The sequence below is a fragment of the Lissotriton vulgaris genome, chromosome 12 (assembly GCF_964263255.1).
Source record: "Lissotriton vulgaris chromosome 12, aLisVul1.2, whole genome shotgun sequence".
Taxonomy (NCBI): domain Eukaryota; kingdom Metazoa; phylum Chordata; class Amphibia; order Caudata; family Salamandridae; genus Lissotriton; species Lissotriton vulgaris.
In genome coordinates, this window is record NC_141700.1 from 577836368 (window position 1) to 577857371 (window position 21004).

The 21004-nt window shown below is 43.4% G+C and overlaps 1 protein-coding gene across 1 annotated transcript in view; it reads left to right on the top strand.

Moving 5' to 3' along the window:
- The first annotated feature begins 5167 nt into the window (after positions 1 to 5167).
- ZNF423 (zinc finger protein 423) overlaps positions 5168 to 21004 on the top strand; it is a 536708-nt gene continuing 520871 nt past the window's right edge. Inside the window, exon 1 of the mRNA XM_086945443.1 lies at positions 5168 to 6147. Within this exon, the coding sequence (XP_086801569.1) occupies positions 6108 to 6147 (40 nt within the window). The 5' untranslated portion in view covers positions 5168 to 6107. The remainder of the gene's footprint in view (positions 6148 to 21004) is intronic.

Consider the following 21004-nt stretch of genomic DNA (forward strand, 5'->3'; position numbering starts at 1 on the left):
AAACAGCCCATGAACTCTCAGAGTCCTTCAACTTATTACAAAGCTCGGGGAGCAAATTATAGACAAACTTATCCACAAACAACCTTTGGCCACCTTCCGTACTCATATCCTGACCACTATGATCGATAAATGTTTCTTCAAACCTAGTGAAGAAATCAGACACACTTTCGTCTTTCTTCTGCTTACATGCTGCTAACTTATCCAAATTCACTCGCATAGGAGGCATCAAAGTCTTCATTAAAGTAATCATTTTACCAGGGAGTTCTGTAACTAAAGTCTCAAATTTAGCCCCTCCACCTTGACGACCATCTGCAGCAACAATATTAACCACGTATCTCCCAACTCTACTGCATGATCCTCGTGATGGATCTTTGCCCACAAAGGTTGAGGGACTACATTCCCCAACAACATATCTATGTCAGCTAAATTCATCACACACACATCAACTGTCTCGGACAACTCCTTATAATAACCTGCAGGATTTTTACGGGGTCAGGTAAAGTCTGCTTAAGAGCCAGAACTTCAGCTCTCTTCCAATGAACATGTACCCAAACACGCTGAAAATGAGCCGGTACTGCAGCAATACCTTGATTAACATCACCCACAACTTCCTCTCTCCATACAGAGGGAACCTCTCTCATCGGATATTGCTTCACTTTTCTCCTAACAGAAGGATCAGGTTCAAACAACAACTGAGAAGGAAGTCTACACCTAAACGCAAGAAGCGTCTCTACTGCTTCTTCAACACTGGGACCCACTATCGCGCCTTTAGCAAAATCAGACTGAACATTAAGTAACTCCGATGGAATCGGACCCAATTTAGTATTGTCCCATTCTTCACGGAGGAAGGTACACATAACATCAAAAACATACCTTTGCTTTGGCGCTTTCCACTGTAGGAAAACATCCATAACCGTTTGCAGGTCATACCTGGAGGCATTGAAAACCCATGTACGAGCAAGGAGATCTAACACTGTCCGCTCCTCGGAACTAGGGAGCGGACTACGTTTTTGTTTCCTGCACAGAAACTGGGGTCATATTTAGTGACCCAAAAAGAGGAGACAAAAGGCTAGTGACAGTCTCAGTCATTCGTTGTCAAGCAGAAGGAGAAGAAGTCGACATGAGGACAGGAGACAAAGTGTTTTGAGGCGACAAAGACATAGGGTCAGTAGAAAAGGAAGGTAAAGGCAAAGGAGTAGAAGGCAAAGGAGTTTGAGGCAAAGCTGTAAGCAAAGCTGGCGGCCCTTGAGAAGGCTGAGCCGGAGGAGGGAACACCAACTGTGGAATCGGGTGGCTGAACAACAGCAGGAGGTTGAACAACTGGGGGTTGTGGAGGTGCTGTAGCACTCTGCACATAAGGAGGTGGTGATCTCAACAAATGCGACATCAAAGGATCCTTTTCAGGGTCCTTAGTCACATTCGGGACAAGAGGTGGCAAAGCTGGATAACATTTATCAATGGCCATGCAATGTTGTCTATCTGACACCTCAATCGCACGATCTTCTTCATCTTCTTTAAACTGCCTGCCTAGCAGCTTGCATTATCGACATATTCTTATCTTTCCTATCTCTTTTAGCTTGCTTAATTTCTCGCTGTTTGGCTTCCTTACGCCAAAGGCAGAAAGAGTCAAACATCGCCGGCCGGGCTTTCTTCCTAAATAGCGCAGCTTCCAAATTATCTAAAACATCTGATTCTAAACTATCATGTTGTGGCCATCTTAAGACACCATCTTTACGTGTATAGCGGACCCATACTTCATTATACGTAATGGGACCCACACCATGCTTTGAATAGAGCTCATAGGTCGGAGTTTCAACCGGAGGTATCGGACACGAGTCCTCCAATCGGGAATCCCTGTTGCAACTACAACAAAACAAATTCCTAAGTTTGCTAAGACCAGGCATCTTCGCTCACTAATCTAGCTTCAAACTTCAAGGGGTTATCAAACACGATATACTCGCAAATGTACGAGCCCCTCGGCTTTGGTATTTGCAAAAACCAAATCAAACAACCCAAGAAACAAAACCAAGTCGCCCACTTATACTTAACCAAAATGTCTTGTCACTCCACCAGAAGACCGTCTATCGTCTCGCTCTAGAAATCGTCACAAAAGGGTCCAAGACAGGGCGACAGTCAGGGCAGCAGTCCTTCGTAGCCATCGGAAAGGGGAAGCCTCGCAGCAAAAACCTTCAGTCCACATTCGACATGCCGGGGTCGATGAAGTGGGGGCCCTCTTCCAGAATTTCCTCACGAAGTTCCTCACAATCTTCGGGCTTGGACCGGTACCGCTGAAGTCGCCCCACATTGGGCACCATTTGAAGAACCGGGCTTTTTAGAACCCAACGGCGCCAGGGGCACGCCCAAAGTCTTCGGATTCACCTGTCTTGGTTTACAGAGACACGGAATACTTCTGGGTGGCGTCAGAGACCAAGTTTATTAGCTGCAGCCAGTAACAGTGATCCTAGAAATACAGCATGGGGTATTTCAGGACACTGCTCAAATTTGTAGAGCAAGACATCTCCTTTTATACACAATATTCACATTTACAAACATACACTCCCACTGCGCAAAAATGTAACCAATGGAGTACATTCTCAAACAAAGTATCACATGACGAAAAGCTCAGTTTGCAATGTCCCAACCCAAAGTTAATCATTGGGAATGTCCCAAATCCAATCTCCACAAACCGCACAAACCCATAATTAAAAGGCACAATGCATGTAATAAAGAGCATAGAAAAGGAAACAATGTCTGATAGCAAGCAAGATAAGGCATGTGTAAGGAGACTAAAAGTTAACGATGTCCTGAACAGTGTTTGACAATCTCAGACAACGATCAGACCAGGGAAATTGACTCGGCAGGGTCAGCTTCAGGTGAAGGAATCAGATCCTTGCAATTCACCTTCGGAGTCAAGAAAGACCCTGTTAATGTATACCAATACGTGAAGGCCAGGCCGCTTCGTTCGTTCGACCACATTCGTCGGCCTGCGTGATGGCAAGACAAAATGGAGACTCAAACAAAATGGAACCTATGTTCGAGACGAAATCTCCTAATACGTAATGCACTCGCTAGCTAACATGACGAATTCACTCCATATTAGTCAAACTCACTAAATACGGTTCGACATCACCAAAATTGTGACGGAACCATAACCTTACGTGACAAGGTCCGTTTTCACAGAACCACAAGGCGTGGATGGGCACAGACAGGCTTGCCTTAGATGCGCCGTGTGCAGGAAAATGTAGGGGGGTACCATAGATACCCCTTTGTGTAAAACGTAAGTCCCACAGCACAAGTGGGGCCCGAAAAGAACATCCCCTCCAGCCTTTTGGGTGGCGGGGAGGCAGCATTGTAATATGGTGGGCGCTGCCTCCCAGGTACCGCCACCATTCTACTGATGCGCTGCGATCCGACAGGCAATCCTAACGATTGCTGCTGTCGGACCCATGGCAGACGGACTTTCCGTCCACTATGCATGCCACCCGCCATTGTCATCAGGTGGGGGGGATTTGGCTGCACGATTGCAGTGAATCTGCCACCGGCAGGCTGCGGGTGGTGGATTCACCGCAATCGTAATGACCCCCTTTGTTTCTTTGGGAGAACCTGGAGGGATCTACATGTAGTACCCCTTGCTGGATTTGGCAATGTGTCTACTTTCCTGGATCTCCAGTGGCTTTCCACACTGGTTTTCATTAGAAGCTGCTAGTAGGTTGAGGGCATAAACATTTTTTTAATGGGCTACCTCTTGATAAAAATATAGGTATTTTTTATTTAGCTCTGCATGCTCCTGAAAGCTGAGATTATGGTGACTTTATCACAGCAGACTACTTGTTGATGCCATTTTTAGGAAAAGTCACAGAAACTTTTATCCTTAGCACTTTTTTCCTATTTTTACCAATAAACTCAAAATGTAGCTATTTTACCTATTTTCTTGGTCCCCTCCAGGGGCATCCATAAACCTTGAGTTCCTTTCGAATCCCCAATATGCTGGGGGAAAAGGACTCAAATTTGGTGGGATACCTTATGTGGGGAAAACAAGCTGATAAGTCCTAGACCCAAATTACCCAAAATACCCAAGAAAGGGTCAAGCAGGGGGGTGGGGGTAGCAGATAAGGGGTTAATTTGGGATCTGTTTGAATTGTGTTCTTTATTTACACACAACTCATATAGAAATGCTACTGAAGAGCGATCCATGGTACTTTTAAGAAGTTCTTATTCTTCGTACACAATTTTGATGTCTGCCCGTCGCAGAATTTGTGGTTCAGCGAATAGCAGCCTCCATATCTGTCCACAAAAGGCACGTGCTGCTTTTTATTTGCAGCTATAAAGTATTGTACAACGTAGTAACCGGCTGGCCGTATTTCATGTTTCCCGTCATTAGTCATTTCTTCTCGATTTGTGCCGGGCGACGCGCGTTCGTTCCAGGTTTTATAATTACTGCTTATTTTGGAATATAGAGTTTTCACGTGCAACACATTATGTCTCCCTGTATTAAAGTGTCTCACACTTGAGTGGCAGGCTTTTTTGTACCATGTGAATCAGAGCGTGTGATGGGCCTTGTGGGATTTCTCTCTAAGTTAGTCTGGGTGCAGAACAGAACTCAACTTTACCTATATTGAGTCTCACACTAAGATTGTTGTATTTCCAGGGGCTGCGCACATTGTGTTTCCTGCGATACTAGGCGTCACACACACCATGCCGTCTTTTACTAAATGTATTTACCTTGTGTCTTGCACGGTCCCTTCGTGATTCAATGTGGTGTACCTGCTATTTAGCAAAAGAGCAGCACAATACCCCTTTTTTCTCTGTGGTCAAGTAATATGAAGATTTTTTTTTTAAGTGTTCTGGCAGTCTATGCATAAATTGAGCCTCCTCCATTTGGGGACAACTGTTTATTTAGCTACCAAGAGTACAGAGTTGTACATTTAAGGATTGTCATCGCTGTGTTTGCGCCTCCGGGCTTGTGGCATTTCTCTAAAGCTGTGTATTCTCTCCTTGTACTACAGCAGTGCGCACTCCAGTCCCAGGCCCGGAGCCCGGCTCCGCCTTTTGCCGCCTCCCTCTTCTCGGCCGGGGCTGTATTTCCTCGGCTGTCCATGGCTCGGTGCTGTTGGCTCTCTCTGTGGCTGATGATGAAGCCCAGGCTGTGCGGGGCTCCCTACGGGATGAGAGCGCTCCCCCGCCGGGACTCCACTCCTCACATCCTCCTGCTGGGACTCTGCTTCCAGCCAAGCCTGGCTTTATTATGTGTGTCTGCAGCACTGCAGCCCCGGCAGCGGCAGCAGGAGGAGGAGGAGGAGAAGGAGGAGGGCAGCGCAGAGCCAGGACAAAGAGCAGGACGAGAGCGGGCTGCGACTGGACCCGGGCACCCACAAGCAGCCCCCCGCCCCATGGAAGCAAGGGCAGCTAACGCCGCCAGCACCCCCGGAGCCCGACATAGGGCGGCAGAGCTACAGCCAAACCGGGGCTAGCCCCAACCCCCGACACAGAGCACCCCTCTCTGTCGGCACCTCTCAGTCCGGAGACTCCTCAGGGAGCACCCCTCGGCTCTGTGCCTCCACCCCCGGTCCAGTGCCACTTACAGAAGGGGGGCAGACCATCTAAGAGAGCCCTCCCCACACACACGGGCGATTTACGGCCACCCACGGGTGGGGGAGTACCAGCTCTTTCTGGACACCCACAGGGCGAGCGCACTCCCCAAGCACCCACAGAGGCGGAGGAAGCGCCCTCCCCGAGCACCCTCGGGCGGGTATCGCCCTGAGTGCTGCGGTTTCTTGAGCCGCGCCGCTGCCTTTGCAACGAACACTTCCTGAGAGTGAGTGTAACAGTGCCCGCGAGCCTGGGGACTCAGCCGAGAACGGACACCGGCACACCCCCACCACCCCCTCCCCGCTCCCGTTTATTTTTTTTACACGTTGTCAGCGGGGGTCCACAGTGGATCCCGAGGCGCCACCAGCCGTATTAGTGTTTGGGGGCAGACGACACGTCGCCCCCTTCCCCTCTGGCGGAAAGAAGCAGCTCACTTCATCCATAGCAGGGAAGCAACGGCCGCCGGTTCACGGAGAAAGTTTGAGCAGACGAAGAGGGCGGCGAGGAGAGCCCTGGACATGTCCAGACGGAAGCAGGCCAAGCCGCGCTCGGTGAAAGGTAAGGGCAGTCTCCGCGCCCGTCGCCGCTGCGCTGTTTGTTGTGTTTGGTTTTCCCCTAACTCCCCTCCTCTCAAGGTCCGAGGCGGCGAACGAGCAGCCGGTGCTGCCTCGCGACCAATCAGCTCCAGCTTTTGGGCAATGGCGCCAAAATCCGAAGCCTGCACGCGAGGACACATCTAGTGTGCTCAACGGCCCCCTGCAACTGCCGTAGAGACGTCACACGAAGGTACGTGACTGCGGCAGTAAATAATGAGTCTTCGCAGGCATATTGACATACCCTGCAGGTACCACCTCACACCTTTAGAAAGGATGTCACACGACTTGAAAATGACAGACCATAGACTTGAATACACCATGCCAGAGATGTCTCACAAGGGCAAGATTCACATCACACTTTACCAGAGACTTATTGCACGTTACTAGGGGTCTGTCATTGCAAACTATTTTGTCAACTATGTATTATGGGTTCTTGCTGATGGCACACTACTTAATCATTCCATCATAGGTACCTGACCCTCACCCTCCCAGGGAGATGCTATAGATACAACAACATTTCTAAAGATGGCTTTTAGCCAGGTATCACCATCTCCGTCTCCTGCTTCCTCCCCGCTTCCATCGCTCCAGGAAAGGAGGCAGAGCTTTCGCGGTGGTTACGGCAAAATTATGGAATTCCCTCCCGCTAAGTCTTCGACTGATTGAGTCAGAATCTCAGTTCAGATGTAAACTAAAGACATGGCTGTTCTCCAGCTACTAATTTCTAGGTTCTGAGCCGCTGCTGTCCTCCGCGTCGGGACACCCCCGTTGGGGGTAACCGCGTGCTTAATAAATGTTGTCATTATTATTATTATTATTATTATTATTATTATTATTATCACATCCTGCTTTGGAAACTTCATGGACACAGGTATGACACACACTGTAAGAGAAATGTCAGACCCAACAACATCTATATACAGTTCATTCTTCCAGATACTGCTGGAATTGTTAGACTTTGCCAAGTACATATCATACTATCTCAGACTGCCAGTGCTGCTTCAGACCTTGTTAGGGATTTGTCATAAAGACATTTCATAAAAAGACACACTATGCCAAGAATTTGCTGTACCCAGGTCCCGTCACATCTTGTCACACAAACTTTATGGATCTGTCCTACACTGCTAGAATTGTTATAGACAAGTGTGTGTTACACAACACAGGTGTGTCCTACCTCACATGAAATGTATCTTATATTGATGTCTGTGCCAGGGATTAATAACACCTTGTGTGACACTCCTTTCACTATGTCAAACAGACATCCTAAGCAAGGCCCACTCTCACAGAGACAAGCTATAGAGGAAGCCTGTCTACATAGTCTTCCTCTACATGGGCTTACATGCTTGTGACCCAGTTTGAAACGCACTGCATACTATCAGAGAGATAGTTAACTGTCTAGACCTATAGGCATCAGGACATCATTTGAAGTCATATATATCAAATGTATTTCCCAGTCAGTAACATGTTACTAACATAAGAACATATACCTTGCCAAACAAGATTTGACCTATGTTGTCAGAAATCTCATACACAGCTAGGCACATTCTGCTTGAACACTATCATAGGCAGTTAGCTAATGTACAAACATTACGCCCGGCCACAATATGTTGTACCCATACATATTTATAGAAAAATGTATTGTACTTTGCCATTTACAAGTCGTACACTACTCAACATGTTCTTTTTATACATGAGGTCCAGCCGTCACTGGTCCTCGTTGCTATACTTGCTTGCTACTTGGGTGGACACACTTCAGACTTGATGTAAGACGTGTTCTATTGCCACTGGCTTGTCACATTCTACCAGACTCACCAGACAGTTGGGTTCATAATAAATATGTGTACAAGCGGACATCATACCTGTCGCAGATCAACCATATTTTACAAAAAGAATCATTTCCAGACCCTTTTGACACCCACCACAGCCAAATACATAATTCAGACCAGTCATGACATGTCTGCAACAGTCAAGGCATGTTGTGTAAAGTGTACCTGAGGGATGAATCACACTCTATGACCAATATTTTTGAAAATATTTTTTAATCTGGGAAGGGATTGTTGTATTCTGCCAGATATGCACAATACACGGTTACGTTGCACATAGTATTACTATTGCAAGATGATAATTCTATTTTAGGTTGTAAACAGAAATATCAGTGCACAAACAGATTGAAGCAATGGACATGTGAACCGCCATGAGGATTCATGACCTCTGACACAAATGTCATAGGTATGGAGTATGCAGTGAAGGCCATAGGCGGGGGTGTAGGCACTGCCTCGAATGGTTGTACTTTTAGAAAGGAAAAAAAAAAAATTCCCCTCAAGGATATCGTCTTCTTTGTGTTTGACCATTTTTTTAAATCTCATGGAATTCTTTTCTATCACTCAGCGTCTTGATAAGAGAGCAGTTTTCTTTTTACTTGCATTAATATTTATTGACCATTTAGACTGTGACATCACTATGGGTAGGTGGATACAGTCTAACAGAGCAACAATTGATCTCTCAGTACCAACCTTCTGGTCAGACATTTTCTAATTTAATAAACTCTTTAAATTCGAAGCAGATTCCCAAATGGGGAAGAGGGATAAATGTATCAAAAAGGACTACCCAAACTGTAAGAATTAAATCGATGAGCCTGGCAAAGGTGGTTTAGTAACATTGCCCACAACACACATACGCAGGGACATGTTAAATATTTTAGGGGCCCTGTTCGGAACAGCTGTGAATTTATATTCTAATTTCAGCTCTTTCATGCCCTCTTAGGCGATGTCAATGATAGTGCACAGGCACACTCGTCCAATATCTAAATGTGTTTGCATCTAACATTCAGGGATAGTGACAATATTGTAACACAGCAGCAGCTCATTAATATTACTGCAGCACCCCCCATTTCTCATATGAGAGGTCATGTTTTGATCTAAAAGAAGCTTTTTTATGGTTGTTGCATAAATAATAAACTCAACATCTTTCTGCAAAATGTCTGGAATAGACTCACACCTCACCCACATTAAAATTAAGTAAAGGAAAACGGTATTTAAAACAATCTATTTAACGACTATTCAAGGTCAGCAGTGCAAAACAGGGCAGAACAGAGCTGGCTCTATCAGTGGTCCCCTGAAAGCCCCTGGGCCAGATCCCACCTGCCCATGCCTTAAAATGTCTTTGCACATATGATCATAAACCACTCACTATGCAGGGACTGGAAAAATGAGAGCTAGATGGTGGAATAAAGAGTTCAGAACTTAGAGGGAAGTTCTTTGTTAAAACCGGAAGTGATTGTCCTAAGAGGGAATGTGGTGGTGTTGCAGGCCAGAGTCCAGCAGAGCTAAAACCAAGATCCCATATGAGGATGGGATTGGAATACTGTGGATTGAGCTGATTGTGTAAGTAGAAAAAGTGGGCATTTTGAGTTAATGTTGATGGTAGGCCAACTCATTGATACCTGTCAACTGTGTTTCTCTATTAATAGTTTGTGTGCTATCATCTAGATAAGGTCATGCATTGTGAATCCGTTAACAGAACAGTGCTCGCTGCATGATCACACTAAAATGCAACTCTCGGAGAGGGGTTTTCATCTCATAGAATCAGGTCATAGACCAGTTCATTATCAGACCCGGTCAACAGCTAGGCTGGAGTCAGTTCTCAGATAGTTCTGGAGATGACTTCAACAATTCATACACAGTCCGCAAACTGTACAACTGCTTAACACCAGGTCATAGACTTGTACACTGGCAGACACTCGTCGGAGACATTCAGACCTATATGGGTATTTCTTTGACTGCCTTTGATATATCAAAGAATCTTTGAGCTTAAGGGGTCGCTTTATAAAGTTACAGAATTATACAGTCATATTATGGGAACATATCCTTTTTATAGGGACACAGCTGGCAGAGATGGTTCATAGACTGTCCTTGCTCATGGGGTTAGGTCATAGATTATGTTTTGCCAGACACCATTACAGCTGCCAGAGATGAGTAATCGGGCCAGGTGCATTTCCAGATCCAGTTGAAGCTGCTTGAGTGGTCATAGGTTTATGCAGCTCATTCAGTGATGCTGAAGACATGTACTGTGCCAGAGGCAGGTCATAGACTTGTACAAATAGCACACTGTGAGATGCATGCACACCATTTCAAACTCTCATTTGTACGCAACAATTTTATTGCACATTTTGAAAGCATGCTTGTTTGATATCCATACCTCTACTCCATATAGATGTGGTCGCCATCTTTTAGGCTAGAATTACTGATGTCGCCCCTCAAGAGTATTCACTCAACTTTTCCCTCCAAAGATGACTCCCTTTCAATATGCACATCACCTCATAAACCAAATGTACAGGTTTTCACTCATTCTTGACTATTCACTTTGAGCCTCCAGCCATGAGATACTCTGCATGAAAGCATGCCTGTCCTTAAGCGTTAATGGCATACCCCACTGTGAAGCTGCCATTTTCGTACGTCCCTCTGTCGCCCATATGGATTATCTTTCAAATTGAAATTGTATACGCACCACCGCCAAAGCCCAACTGATGATGTGTGCATGCCCCCTTGGAACTAGCACACTCAAAGTCTCTACCACACACATTTTCTGTACTTATCGTGCTCAGCCATTTGATGCCCTTTTGGGTCCTTTATAGTTCTGCAACTTCATTGTTTCATCTTTGTTGTTGTTCAATAAGTCCTTTTGATTTTTCTAAACTTATATACATATGTGCATGTTAGTGGGCTTTCAGCCAGCCATTTTTATCCATTGGTCTTATGCTGTGCCGTTCACACATCTTTCTTCAGCTCACTCCACATTGGGACAGTGGGCAACCCTCTTCAGACACTGGCTTGCTTCACAGTGCGTGTTGGCATTCTGTTCTTTCATCAGCGTACAAAGTAGGTTTTTCTTCTTTTTTTCTGGGGACTACTACAGGAATATGTGCTTGTTGTGACAAAAAATATGGCAAAATAAAAAAAGCACTGACAAAGCCAAAAATCGGGCAACCAATGGCAGAGCTGTTGGTTTTGCCATGGCTTTTGTTTAGGCCTAGAGTTAGCCAATACCATTTAATTTTAGTAAAATGATATGTGAAATATACTTATAGGGGCTGTCAGCCAGCCCTCTTTATCAATCGGTCTGTAGTTGTATCATCTTTCATATTTTTCTTCTGCCGATAAAGCATGAGACAGTGGGCAAGCCCACTTCAACTGTTGGCTAACTTCACTGTGTGACAGCCTTTAGCCTTCTACAAGGAGCACATCAGCACACAAAGTAGTTCCTTCAGTGCGAGGGACTACTATGACAACATGTGCCTTTCGAGACAAACATTTTATTTTGCTTCTTGTGTGTGGTGTATTTTTCATTTATTTGTTATGCTTGAGGGGGGGTCCTGCAACTTCCCAAATGATATAATTTGCTAAACCAGAATTAACAAAGCCAAATGCCTGGCAGCTAATGCCAGACTTAGTGGCTTTGACAGTCCTTATTTCTCTTTGGCTAGTAGACCATCCAACTTGAGTTCTTGCTTCCCTCCCAATCCTGTTTGCATAGATATTTTCTTGATAGCCCCTCTTTCGATTTCCTTTATGGGTGCTAATGCATGGATACACACGCTTGTTCTCATTCTGGTCATATTCTCCTCCTGGTTCTTCTTATTCTTCCGCATGCCAGTGTTCAATCTTTTTCCCCACTGATCAATGGACACTTCCTATCTGCTCTTTGCATTTTGGCAGCAGATGAACCATTGTCCTGTAAAAATCTTCCCCGACCTACATGATTTTCCCTTGTTTATTACCCTCAAGTCTTAGCATGGCACTGCATTCAATTTTGCCCATTCCAAGACAAATGGTTACGCCACAGCAGTACTTTTAGACACAATTCAAAATGGTCTTCCTGTGCCTCCATGACTCATTTATCAAGAACCATACGTAAGCCTGTATATGGGACCCATGTTCATTATAGTGAGTTCCAGAATGGAACTGAGGGGTCACACACTTCCCTCTTTTTAGCTTTTAAACCTAACTTTCAATGGGAGCTTTTTTTTATTGTTATTAATTCTTTAGTTGCAAAGATAATTATTCTTAAATTCCACTATGGCACTTTTCCCTATTACCAGAATGGAACCAATCAAACCAAATAAGTACTGTATGCCCTGTTTGCCAGCATTCAGAAAAATCACTAGTACACTTTGTTAATTTCTGTCTAGGATATATTTACTCCCAAAAAAAACATGGATTTTTTAAAAAGAGTTTTATATAGCGCTAGCTAGACCTGAAGATATCGGGTATCAGAGCGCTTTACACGAGTACCAGTTTCGTTACACAAGGACACATTCATTTTTGCTAGGCACAGGGAGATTAAGTGATTTGCCTAGAATCACAGAATGTTGAGCGTTATTGCTTCATTAAATTCATTTTCCACTGAGAGTAGACACAAACTGTGTTAGTCAATAATGAAGCTTACATAAAACAAAATATATGACTCCCGATTTAGGAGTCCATGCCTATTAGATTAAAATGTAACAAGTCACGCATTTCTCTCAAAAGATTGAGGTCATTTACAGTAAGGCAATTAGCAGGTAAGTACTGTTGTGTTTGAATATGGGACGCGCTCCTTGCAGAGATGGGTCTTCCATTTTATTCTCCATTGCAGGAAAGTTGGAACATTTCAGATATCGGGGAGAGTATTGCTAAATATCCCCAGTGTGTGGGCAGGGAAAGGCTCGATTTGAGACTTTTCTTGCGTTTCATGGTTTCTAGTCTGGGAATGACCTGGGGTGGCACGGTCTATCTCAGATGGTTGGTCTCTTGGACAGGAAAGGGAGATTGTTCTTTACGACAGCCTTCTGCCGTAAACTTGAGGTTGCCATACTGCTCCTCTGCACAGAATCTATTTAGGCAGTTGTCTGTACGGTATCCATGTTTCTTCACTGTAGCTTGTCCATCAGAAGTAAGGCACTGGAGTGAATAACAAGGCTGATCTATTTACCTTGCCACTCTCAATCCCAGTTCCCCGATTTTGTGGTGCTCAAGATATGATGTTTACAACTTGCGAATTCGAATTGATGTATATTTTGATATCCATTTTAAATATATTCATTCGCCAATTTTAAGGGGATACACATAAAACGTGATTAATTGTAGCCCATGGGCAATCTTTTATTGTATTGATCATTAGGTATTTTAATGGTATGCTATAGCACGGTGTGTTTTTATCTTTCTCTGCTCTTAACTTTATGTGTGCACTGTATAGTTTGTGTACTTTTATGGGCGAAAATCCCGATTAAAGTATTTGATGATGAAAATGTATGTTTATTACAGACTCTGTTATAGTCTGGCTTTCTTTTAATAGACATCTGTGCACCTAATGAAAAGCTGAAGCGGACTGCAATATTTGACATTAATAACTTTTTTGTCACTCTCTTTTAACTGATGCATGAATGGAAGAGCACCTCCTGCCCAAAAGTGGATGTAGTCTTAACCATTTCTGATTTATGCCTGAGATAGTTTATTTCTTGTCATTTATTAACCAGTTTAAAATGTCTATGAGGTAAAATTTCAGTTCATATCAGTCAGTCATTGTTTTAGAGACAGGCGGGGTGAACAGCTTGTCCTGTAAATAGGAGCAGCTTGCTTTGTCATCTCGTGATCTCTGGGGGAAGGGATACATTATTTCCTTATAATGCCCTTTCCGCACCTTGCATTCAGATCTCTGTACTGTGTGTGCAAGTCCCTGAAAATGAGGCCGAAGGGTGTCCCCATGTAAATGCATTTTCTGGCAGGAATTCTTCACCCTTAGCTGTCTGAAAATGGAAGGCAATATATGTAATTTCTTCAAACTAGCTTTCCTTTGGGACCTGAGAAATTCGCGTAAAATAGCAATTGATGCTGCTACCCACCATTAAATGTTTACCTGGTGGATGAAATCTTGGTGTTACCAGTTCGCAGTCTGCTGCTCTGTGTCTGTAATGGCTGCCAGGGCTGCCTTCTAGCATCCAGAGGCACCCACATGGGGTTCTGGCAGCAGCCGAACAAAGCTGAAGTCGTAGGTCTGGCCTGGGTCACTCAGAGGAAACCTCGGGAATTATGTATTTACCACATGAAATGAGGATGAATTTGTATGTCCTACTGTCGACCTATGCTTTGGCAGGTACAATTTCTTCTTGTCATAATACTCCCCCTGGCTTGTCTCTTTGTTAAGAGCGACAAGGCACCCCTATTATACTTTTACAACAGAAGTATTTCCATCTCTCAAATGTCGAAGGAGTGGGGTACAGAATCAAGTTCAAATTAGTTGAACTGTGACTGCTCCAGAGGAAGGCAAGCTGGGTCATGCTTAAAAGCAGGGGTCTGATAAAAATGTATTGCCTAAGTCCTAAACTTTTTGTGAATTTAAGAGGAACTTAAGTACTTAAAAAAACATTTGCCGTAGTAAACTCCAAATCCTGTTTCCCTGTTATGATTTTAAATTGCACTTACAATGAATGAAAAAATGCAAGAAAACTAATTTTCAACCATTTCATATGTAAGGCTAGATAGGGGCAGGAAATGAGATGTTCTGGTGGTAGGCCTTACAACATGTAGGGACTAACCCATAAATGATAACTTTATGGATAATGGCAAACATTTAGCCGGTATTTTCCCAGAAAACACATATAAAACCACTCCTGTTAAACCGCAGGAGTAAATGCATTTCCCAGCCTAAGGGAGGGGGTAAGATCGGGCCCCCATTACATTTAATGGGTATCTGAAGGAATAGGATTGGCTCGTTTCTCTGTAGAAAAAAATGTAAATGTGGAATTGCATACCTCTGTGTCATTTACTCATGCATAGTATCCACCCAGTAGGAGGGCAGGAGGTGCTCTTCCATTCATGCCTGTTGGCTGATCAGTCCCAGGAAGTGACGTTATGGGTTTTATAAGTTGGTCTGGGTTAGGAGGGCGACTTTCTGGCCTACATTCCTTCATAAGTACAAATGTGCCTCCATTTTAGTGTCTGTCGGTCATTAAGAGCCAATAAGAGCCAGTTGTTGTGTTTTATTGATTCATGTTTCTCAGGACTATACCATTCTGCACCACGAGCGGGTACTACACTACCTCTGTGGGTCACTATAAGGGCAGCTTGTTGTGTTTTTATGGATTCATGTTTTTCAGAACTGTACCATTCTGCAGCGCAAGTGGGTACAATCTGTCGGTCAGTGGAGACTGGGGGCGAATCCTTAGCTTCCAAAAGTTGTAAAGGTCTCCATTGGTTGGAAACATTTGGGTCTGTATGTGTCCGATGTGACCCGAAGACCTGAATGTCACTCTTGTAGTCTTTAGTAACAAGTAATTCATTTATTGTTCAGCTGAGGTGAACTGGACAGTACATTTCCAGGAAAGGAAATAGCTCCCTGAAAGCTTCTTGGTTCACTAGGCACTAGAAAGCCGCGCAGCAAGCTACTTTCCAATACTATTCCTCACATACACTCTTACCAGGGGTCTCAGACCCACAGAAGGGCATCCTGTCAACTGACCCTACAGCAGGGGGTCGGGCCATCCACATCCAAAACATGCTGTTTTTCCCCCTAAAACTTGAAAATGACCTCCTGAAACATTAGAAAATCCGTACAAACTCCTCTTTTCACCTCAGCTTTTGGGAGATCACCCACAGTTGGCACCCAGGCCAGGTGTCTCCTGCATCCCTCCAGGCGGGTGTCTGAGACCCGAATGCCCTCTTCACCTGGACTTTGACGTTTCTCCTTCAGGGGTTTACGTTTGTTGGCACACAAATGCATTGCTGCAGGTTGACAATCGCTGCCGCCCTCACTTTTAACACTGGAACCCAACTGTCATTTCTACTCCCCTGACCCGTCCTTCAAAGCGCTCCGAGGCACCGTCTTGGAGGATAGTGCTGCCTTAGCCCCCAATAAAAGAATCTGAAAAGCTTTATAACAGCAACTGGACCCAAAATAAAGAAAGTAAAGTCGCCCTTATACCAGGGTACCAAGTGATGCAAACAGTAAGTGTGCGGTAAACATGCAGCAAGTTAAATGATTGCCGCTGACGCATGCGGTGCTGTCCCCGGATCACAGGTTTGAATCTCAGCAAGCGTCCATCCCTCTGGCATAGTTACATTGTGTAACAGCAACATCCCTTATTTATAGTGCACTGAAACAACATAACTGCGCTGTAAAGCGCTACTTTGAAAACTGGTGTTTTTTACCATCATAAAAGCAGACAGAATTACAGCCGATATTCATAACATTATAAATATAAAAACTTGCTTTAATTTTGGGAGTTAAATTCATATTTTTGAGGATATCCAGAAACCATGGTGAAATCGGAAGAACAAGGCCCTTTATGAACGGACACAAATTAAAATTTAGTTTACTGAGCATTAAAGTGTCAAGGAGATTCTTCATTTATTTAAGGGGCTGTGTAATTTCTGGCAACCGATGAACGACCAATCAAATTGTGTTTTGAATTCCTAAAGGTTTATAACTAGGGTAACAATTTCCTAAAATCTCATCAGACCGTGATCCGCTGAGAAAGTAACTTTTTTTTAATTAAAAAAAGGGGGGAGACGCCCCCACCCCTACAAACCAGGCTAAACAGCCCCATGATAATTAGTCCCGGGTCAGGCTTTAGCGGGGCATTGCGGCCCGGTGGAGTGTGCGATATTCGCTTTGAGTTTGCGGGCTGTATTTTGTATTGGCCTGTTTTGGGGGGCTAGTTTGAGTTTCCAATGAAGGGAGTCGAGGCGCCTCTGGACAGGGGTGCACAGCAGCTCGGCCTGGGAGGGGGCTGTGTGTGTGTTGTTTTCACCCTCTTTCCTCCCTTTGTTTGGGGCGCATTCCTCGGCCTGCGTCTACCCGGTGCCTCAGAACAGCTGTTCCAGCTCATGGCGTCGGGCCTCCATGGGCTGGTGCCTGCTCCGGAGCCTTTGAAGGGCCTGCCAGGCTTGTGTTTGGGTGCTGCGGATGAGGGAGAGGGAGGCACGGTGGTCTTGATTGTGAAGCTCAAGCCACACCAGAGAAATGAAAGGTGCGTCAACCATTGTTGAAGGCAAACGCAGTGATACGAAAAAAAGTGCTTAGCAGCGAATTAAGAGACACCGTCTCCCGCCGCAAGTTAAAGATCCAATCCCGGTGGGCGGGGCCAAAAGCGGACCGGGTGGCAACCAGGAGGTATTAAAATGCCTCAGATGCAATCATTATACTGTGTTTTGCATAATCCATGAAGATAAACGATGCGCAGGAATGAAAATTGCAGGCGTAACAGAGACACGACTTCTGGAACCGTATTGATCCCAAGAAGCCCTTGCATGGCGAGAGCAACGCATGCGCGCTGCTAACGCCAGGTGATTCCTAAAAACCCTGCTGATGATGAGGTTAAACACTATGAGAACACTGCTTTCAACGCAGAATTGGGTATCTGGTGGAGTACATATCTACCTGCAACCCATCTATTCTTAGCACAAATGTTAAGACAGACACTGAAAAAAGTCGGTTTCGTTGTGCTGCAGATTTGAGCAATTTTCAGAATTTTGTAAACCAAAACATCAGTTGGAAAAACGTGTTTAAAAGGCTGATTTTATTTTTTCTTGTAACAACATGAATACAATTCAGTATTTGAGAATTGGTTGCATGTTCTGATAGCCATTTCAATTGTGAAGACCTCCTTTCTAGTCAAATTTGTCTATTACATTTACATCAAGCAGCTGCTTTGGCGAACAGGTACATTTTCATTTTCTCTCGGTGTTTTCCAGATTAATAAGTTCCCATTAATTTTTTAGATATTCTCTTTGCCTTTCGTAAGATGCACAGGAATATGAGCGATTGGTCTAGTTATCTGTGCGAGCCTCATGGCAGATGTCGAATTGCTTAATTTTAGACTGTCTATGGCATAGAGAGCATTGGGGATATGCTGAGGAGCATTGGTGGGGTTGCAGCATTGTAGTTCACAAATTCTACACTTCATCTCTGAACCTCATTGAAAAGCTTGAGTTTGCATTGCGATCTAAAATTGGTGCAAAAAAGGCAAGAGCTGGTTTTGTAAAACGTTTTAATAGCCAATTGATGCGCACACAAACAAAGTTACTTTTTGGGAATTATATTTGTACTTTTCCAGTTTTAAAGATTTGTATCTCACTTCATAGACGAATTCTGGTTTAAAATTATCACACCAGGTCGTTTTTTTTAATTAAACATTCACTGAGTTTTAGCATTCAGAATATTTAACAAAATACTGTTTTATAAACACAGGTTGTATCAGTGCCCTGTTAATACTATTACAAAGGACCAGTTCAGGTTAGATATCTCATAGACTCTACGGTCGGGGACATCTTAAGAATTTTGGGGGCCCTGTGCCACACAGATTTCAGGGGCACTTGTGTAGAAAAGTTTTGAATTTGTGATCTAATTTCAGCTCTTTTATGCCCTCTTTGGCCAGGTCAATGACAGTGCACAGACACACTCGTCCACATTGCAAATGTGTTTACATCTAATATCCAGTGAAAGTGACTTGTGTTTTCAATATTTTATGCAGCAGCTCACTAATATTAATGAAAATAATCTCGGTGACTCCCTCCCATTTCTCTTATGTGAGGTCCTGCTTTGATCTAATAGAAACTTTTTATGGATGAAACATAAACCCATTTCTCTGCAAAATGTTTGTAATAGACAGTCACACATTATATATATATATAAGTGCTCATCCACGCCACCTTATCAATAGCATACCATTTGGTGAAATGTTAAGAATCAAAAGAGTGTGCAGCACACCATTAGAGCTCCAAACAGCGCAGAGACAAATCAAGGCAAGATTTTTAGAAAGAGGGTACAAGCAATCTGTTATTGATCAGGCCATTTTCAAAACAGAAAAATTGGATAGGATTGATTTACTAACCAAAAGTGCATTAGAAGTAGAGTCAGGAAAAGTTGAGGTCAACGAGTTCCGCCTTATAATGGCCTATAGTAATCAACACAAAGAAATCCAAAATATTATCCAAACAAGCTGGCCTATCTTATTGAATGATCCAGTGTTAGGACCCCTGCTACCGCAGAGGGCGTCCATCACTTACAGTAAGGCACCATCCATGAGGGACTGCCTAGTAACCTCAGATCCAGAAATTTTGAAAAATTCGGCCTGGTACAAAGACTTGGCTGGATTTAAAAAATGCATACGTTGTAAGGCATGCACCCATGGTGTTAACACAAAAGTATTCTCTATCCCATTCACTAAAGAACCACAAAAAATAACGAAGATCTTAACATGTAAAACCGAGTATGTGGTATACATTTTAAGCTGCCCATGCAATTTAGTTTATGTGGGAAGCACGACATGTACGAATCCTCCAACATATGAGGGCCATCACAAATATGGATAGTACGTATCCGGTGGCCCGACATTTTAAAGACAATCACGGAGCCAACAATAAAGGGCTGAAATACTATTTAGTTGATGCAATTTTGCCCAGTAGACGTGGAGGAGGCGATAGAGAGATCAAACTTCGGAAATTGGAAACACGATATATTTTATTGTTTGATTCCAAACATCCTCATGGGCTTAATACCACAGAAGACCTACACACATGCCTTGATTAATAAAACAACAATCCATTCATGTCCCTACAGTCTAATATATCAAACACAGAATCCCTCATGTAACATAAAAATCTAGAGGAGAAGAAATTGCCATAATACATTACACCCTGGTTTTAAAAAAGGAAAGAACTTTTTAGAGAGAAAAAAACTTTTTTTTTTAAAACATAATTTTGGTTGTTATGTATTTATGAATGGTCTATGAAATAGGCGAACAAATATATATTTATATTTGTATATGTATATATGGTTATACTTTATTGATATCCTGTGACATGATGTCATTTTGGTGTAAATATGTGTACATATATGAATTGAGCAATTTTATGAATGTGTTCTAGGGTGGTTTGTCCATATGGAGCAACAAAAATGATATTAGATTATATGGGACTATGGGCAGTAGATTTAAATGAAATATTTAACAAATGGGGAGATCCATTGAAAGACTATGAACCAGATGGGGTAAATACAACTGCAATGACTATATAGATTTGGGAACAAGTCGCCATCTAATGATGATATATTGTGTGCACGTTAACAAAAACTAACAAGAAAAGTACGCATTAATCACTTATAAGTTGAAAATGTGCGTTAGGAAGAGTTGAAATAATTTCAAATACATTTTAATCACATTATTCACGTTAAGCACTTTAAATATGATATGACAAAAAAGAGAATTGTTTTCCAAACACATGTTACTCTGGTATTTTACCGATATTGAGAAAATTGTAAAATGCCATTAATTGAAGGTATTTTTCGTGTATCCAAACAAACAATGATTTTATTTTAAAGTCAGTTGATGCATGTATTTGTATTCTACATATATAGATAATACAGAACGATGCTAATATGAGTTTCTGTATTTAACAACAATATTGGAAAACGACAGTATTTTGTCTATGTCAATCGCCACATCACGTGGTGTTCCACAAATGAGCACTGTCACTTTAAAATGCCTTCCATGAAAATAATTATTGTCGAGTGAACAAGCCGCGCAAGCGGTGAAACGCGTCTGACGGTTTTTGGGACAATAAACTAACCAAGCACTATATTTGGGTCCGTGTCTAGTCTATGGCGGGCGGTGGCGTTAAAAGGAGAAACGCTCGTCTGCGCAGCTTGAAGTGTGATATATATATATATATATATATATATATATAATCATTAGGGCAAGACTCTGTGCTGCACAGAGATAGCCCCGTAAAGGGGCCCCTAAAAGGCTGGGGCCCTGGGCCAGAGCCCACTTTGCCCATGCCCTAAAA